At 44.5% G+C, this 5,433-nt stretch overlaps 2 protein-coding genes across 2 annotated transcripts; both read right to left on the reverse strand.

Moving 5' to 3' along the window:
• Positions 1 to 836: 836 nt before the first annotated feature.
• Positions 837 to 1,918, reverse strand: LOC118756555 (the record flags this gene model as incomplete). Its single annotated transcript, XM_036491312.1, has 1 exon — positions 837 to 1,918. A coding segment is annotated over exon 1 (1,082 nt), but the record flags the coding sequence as incomplete, so codon positions are not given.
• A 60-nt stretch (positions 1,919 to 1,978) lies between these two features.
• Positions 1,979 to 4,018, reverse strand: LOC118756556. The gene has a single exon (XM_036491313.1). It carries the CDS (start codon positions 4,016 to 4,018, stop codon positions 1,979 to 1,981), a length of 2,040 nt encoding a protein of 679 aa, XP_036347206.1.
• Between the last annotated feature and the right edge of the window lie 1,415 nt (positions 4,019 to 5,433).

Here is a 5,433-nt window from a genome sequence, read left to right on the forward strand (position 1 = left end):
TTGGAGAACGTTCACACGCAGAAAGAAATCGTGCATTCTGCAGTCGTACATTTAGTCGAATGATACCATCTTCATCAATGACTGGGTTAAACTGGAGAAGTTTGCTCTTCATGCTGATCGGCTTATTCGTGCGAAGACAAGAAAGTTCATTATTAAAATGTGTGTGTTGAACGTACCTGAGCCACAGCTTCAATGCTTCTGTTCGTTCTCCTGCAGAACACCATGGAGCCGTTTTGTGGGTTTTTTTCATCACCGCCGCTATGAACCGTTGCATAAACGCGGTAACTGCTAACAATTTGTTAAGGTCTGAGTACTTAGAAAGGAGCGTGGCCAGAACCGACGGAGGTTGATGTGATGGCATTGTAGCCAACGACACCACAGTTGCTTCAGTCCTGGCTGGCCCGATGGAAGGTTGTGTGGGCCATTGATGAGAGTGACAACGAAGCCATTGCGGTCCGTCCCACCAAATAGAAAGCTCCTTAAGTTGCGATGGCATAAATCCCCGAGATGCTGCGTCCGCAGGGTTACTGGCGGTTGGTACATATTTCCAAGAGTCAACAGATGTGATTGCCTGGATTTTACTTATGCGATTACTGACATATTGTTTGTATTTTCCAGGATTTGATCGGATCCAGCTGAGAACTGTTTTTGAATCAGACCAACAGTATGTTTGAAGGTATGGTAGTTGAAGTGTTTCCGAAAGCTTGGTCGCAAGCTGGGCTGCCAGCAGAGCTCCATTTAGTTCTAAACAGGGAATTGTTATTTTCTTCAAGGGGGCGATTTTTGTCTTCGCAGCAAAAATGGCAACATGTACGTTTCTCGGCGCTGTGTCGAACCTGAGATATGCTACCGCAGCATATGCTATGGCGGACGCATCGGAAAAGACATGCAGTTGGTAACCTCTAGAGTTAGGTTCTACACCGAGCCACCTTGGAATTCTAAGACGCTCAACTTCACCTAGCTCCTTTCGAAACCGTTGCCATTCTTGCTGAAGTGGTTCGGGAATTGGGTCATCCCAGTTTAAACCGGCCACCCACAACTTCCGACACATAGCTTTTCCAGTTAAAGTTATCGGCGCTAGTAACTCTGGAGGATCGTAAATTTTACCGATGTCTGATAATTGCTGCCATTTGGTGATTTGGGTTGTTAATGGACTCAAGCTAACCTTATATGTCAAAGAGTCTGAATCACAGAGCCAATAAATGCCAAGAGCTTTAGTTGTACGGTCCAGGTTGAGGTTGCAACAAATAGTATTCTCTTTGTCATCTGCACTTAACCGCTGCATGAAGTCTTCAGCGTTTGAGCTCCACTTTCGTAGGACGAAACCACCTCTTTGGAGTAACTGTCGCAGTTGGTACTGGATTTCCAAAGCAGCATCGACGGAGTCAGCTCCATGCAAACAGTCGTCTACGTAAAATGATTCTCGCAAGACCTTAGACGCCTCAGGATAAGTTGACTCTTCATCATCAGCTAATGTTTGCACTTTAATTGCAAGATATCGTGAGCAATTTAAACCGTACGTGACTGTTAGCAATCGATAGGCTGCTGGCTCTCCTTCTGTACCTCTCCATATAATACGCTGCATGTCAGCGTCATCACGGCTGACCAGAATCTGCCGATAACACTTTTCTATATCTGCCATGAAACCAATGCGGTGAAGCCGCCATCGAATAATTATTTGGCTTAAATCGCTTTGCAGTTTTGGGCCAACATGAAGACAGTCGTTTAGTGAGATGTTTTCTAAAGTTTTACGGGATGCATTGAAAACTGTGCGCAATTTGGTGGTTGAGCTCGATTCCTTGTACACCCCATGATGCGGAATATAGCAAACAGTTCTCGGCTCCTCGTTTTCAATTACCTTCTCCATGTGCCCTAAAGCCAGGTACTCTGTCATGAACGTGGTGTACAAATGATCCATTTCAGGGTCATTTCGAAGCCTAGCTTGTTGAGACCGAAACAGTTTAATTGCGTCAGCTTTCTAGTTGGATAATTTTGTAAGATCACAATCGGCTTTAAACGGATATCGAATTTGATACCGCCCTGAGCTAGTTCGCTGAACAGTGTCTTTAAAAAACTCTTCGCAGAATAATTCGTCTTGTGTCATTTTAGATGGAGGTAGTATCTCATCAAATTCATGAAATTTCCACATCTGCTGAACTAAGCTGCTCAGGTCATCAGTGGTTGTTGCCGTGAAATGTGTTGTACATAGTTGGGGAGATGCAGAGCAGGGTATGCGTCCGAAGATAACCCAGCCAAGATACGTATTTTGTGCTATGGCCGAACCGCAGGCAGTGTGCTTGATCCCACCTTTTACTAAGAGACCGTAGAGGTCTGCGCCAATGATGACGTCAATTGAGCAAGGCTCGTAGAAATTAGGATCTGCTAGTGTGAGATCTAGAAGGTCGATATAGGGCTTTGGATTGACTCTCTTCAAAGGTAGGAGATTTCCCAACCTTGGTAGGATGAGCGCAGAACAATTGACACTAGACTCTGGGTCTGTAAATGAACGTAGAGTGTATGTGACTATACCCTTTGAGTCACCAACGCTGTGACCGCCAAGACCGGTGATAGGAATTTGCAACCGGTTCCTACGAAGTCTTAATTGTTGAGCGGCATACTCGCTTATGAAGGATGCTTGCGAACCATTGTCGAGTAATGCTCGAAGTTTTATGTACTGTCCAGTCGAGGACTGCGCTTTAATATAAGCCGTAGCCAGCAAAACAGCTGGAAGGCAGGTTTCAGCATAGCTCGTGAGTCGGTTAACGCTGTGGTCTGGACACGTATGAAGTGCAGCGACGCTACTACGTTGAAGCGATAAGCTATCGTGAAGAAGTGTGTGGTGCTTCTGCGAACACCTCAGGCAGGTGTATGAGGATTGACACTCGTTTGTAGAGTGATTTGCTTTTAGGCAATTTTGACATAGTTTGAACTTTAAAGTTAGTTCAAGCTTTGTTGCTGGTTCTTTCCTTTTAAACTTAGCGCAATACATTAACGCATGCTTACCTGAGCAACATAGGCAACGACCTACATTGGTCTGATGACTGCGAATGGAAGTCAGAGCTGTTGACTTATTATTAGATGACGGTTCTTTAGTTTTGGGTTTGGAAGCCGACGAAGCTGCTTCTATGCCCTGAATACGTTTTTCCAAAAACTGCACCAGAGTTGTATATTCTGGTAACACATTCGGAGATTCCAAAGACATTTCCCACTCTTTTACTGTCGCTGGGTCTAACTTCTCGGTTACAAGTAGAACAAGCCAATCATCCCAGTGTTCTGTTGGCCGTCCTAGTTGCTTTAATGCGCGGACTGATTCTGTGGTAGTATCCAAAAGTTTTCGCATGGCGCTATCTGACTCATTGGTTATCGCCGGAAGTTTCGTGATATTGCGCAGATAAGACTTGACAAGGCGTCGCTTATTGTCATAACGTTGTTGGAGCATATCCCAGGCTATAGCAAAATTGTTTTCCTGGATACTAATACTGCGAAGAAGAGTTTCGGCTTCACCTAGTAAACTGCCTTTTAAGTAATGCAGACGTTGTACATCAGACAAACAAGCTTCATTTATAACGCATGTTGTAAACATATCTTTAAAACTTAACCATTTTTGAAACGAGCCATCGAATTTTGGCAGAATAATCTTCGGAAGCTTTGACGCTGATGTATTTGTAGAACCACCGCATGTATGATTGAGTATGGTTGCTGGATGATTTTCACTACGATGATTGTCAAATTCTTCGATTTCATCATGTATTTCACCTAGTGCTTCGCAGTATGCCGATTCTATTGTTGCCAAACGAGCTTCACTTAATGTCGTCTTAACCTTGTCCTCTTCGCCTTCAATAACGTCTGCTGCAGAAATGTCGTCACGGAAGTCATTGTAGCGCTTCCAATAATCAGCCAGTAGATTCCTTCTGGCCACAAGATAGCCCTTAGTTCTTTTTTGTTTTGAGACCTTTCTAGTGTTTGCCGCAAAATTAAGAATTAATCGAGCAAGACCTTCTTCCTTTTCAGCTGACATGATGGCGAACACGTGATCAGGTAGATTCCGTGATGTAATTCGTATTAATAGTTCATATTAATTGCTTAACACAATTAAACAATTGGCTAGAGACGGTTCCCCGCAAGGGATGCCAAAAATGTTAGATTTGTTTATATAATGCAATTTTTATTAAGTAAACTTCAAGTCGAAATACATTACAGCCTAGAATACCACGATCGTAAAAAAGTTTATTCAGTTCTAGCTCTAACCACTTAAAAAAAACTTTGTACTCGGGATCAATCGTGTGACATATGTACATATGTACTAACATACAACCGCGATCGACAAGCCAATCAGCGACTACCAGCGCATTAAAAAGCTCGCACGAAGAGTATGCACAAAGCGTGGACAACGATGACAAGTGCACTCTCGTCACATATGTTTATTGGGGTTGCTGTGCAGTTGAAGCCTCTGAGTTGCATTTATCTTTAACATTCCGCCCACCTCGTCCATCTTGTGCGACGACATGTTCAGGGGAGAACCGCCCACCGTGTGAATCAATGTCAGGATCGATTGGCAAAGCTACCAGCTTGGAAATGGCTCGCTTCAATGTTGACGTTGCAGTACGTATAGTGGCCACCCTCACAATCCCATCATTTCCTGGGTGTATGTCCACAACTCGACCGAGGGGCCACTGCAAAGGGGGAGCGAGTTCATCGCGAAGTAAAACTAAATCGCTAATTTTCAAGTTCTGGTGGGTCTGTTTCCATTTGTATCTCATTTGTAAATGTGGCAGATACTCATTGCTCCAACGTTTCCAAACATCCTGCTGTATTTGCTGCAACAGTTTCCAACGCTTGAGTCGATTGGTGCTGACTTCGAGTAGGTTGGGTTCCGGTATTGCGATAAGTGGACCGCCCACTAAAAAGTGGCCGGGAGTGAGCGCAGTTAAGTCACTTGGGTCATCCGTCAAGGCACTTAATGGCCTTGAGTTTAGCGCTGCCTCCACTTGCTTGAGTACAGTGAAAAACTCTTCAAAAGTTAGTGTTGCACGTCCGATGACGCGTTTTAAATGGTGCTTTGCCCCTTTTATTCCGGCTTCCCATATGCCGCCGAAATTTGGAGAGCCTGGCGGTACGAAATGCCAGGTAATACCCCTGACTGATGCAAATCGAGCTGCCGCTTCCAACTGCTGTTTGCAGGCTGCAAGGTCAGCCTTTAGTTCTGAATTCGCACCCACAAATGTAGAAGCACAATCGCTGTATATATGAGAGCTGTATCCTCTTTTTGGAAACAAACCGCCTCAGCGCAGCCAGGAAGGCATCTGTGCTTAGGTCGCTGACGAGTTCTAAGTGAGCAGCACGAGTAACAAAACAGACAAATAGTGCGATGTACCCTTTATAGCTTCGATAACCTCTACCTTTTGTAGTGCGAATATAGTAAGGTCCACCGTA

Source organism: Rhagoletis pomonella, unplaced genomic scaffold, assembly GCF_013731165.1.
Source record: "Rhagoletis pomonella isolate Grant_MI unplaced genomic scaffold, Rhpom_1.0 Rhpom_scaffold_10856, whole genome shotgun sequence".
NCBI classification, from domain to species: domain Eukaryota; kingdom Metazoa; phylum Arthropoda; class Insecta; order Diptera; family Tephritidae; genus Rhagoletis; species Rhagoletis pomonella.

Coding starts and splice junctions, on each gene's coding strand:
- LOC118756556 (XM_036491313.1), bottom strand. CDS start 4,018: ATGTCAGCTGAAAAGGAAGAAGGTCTTGCTCGATTAATTCTTAATTTT.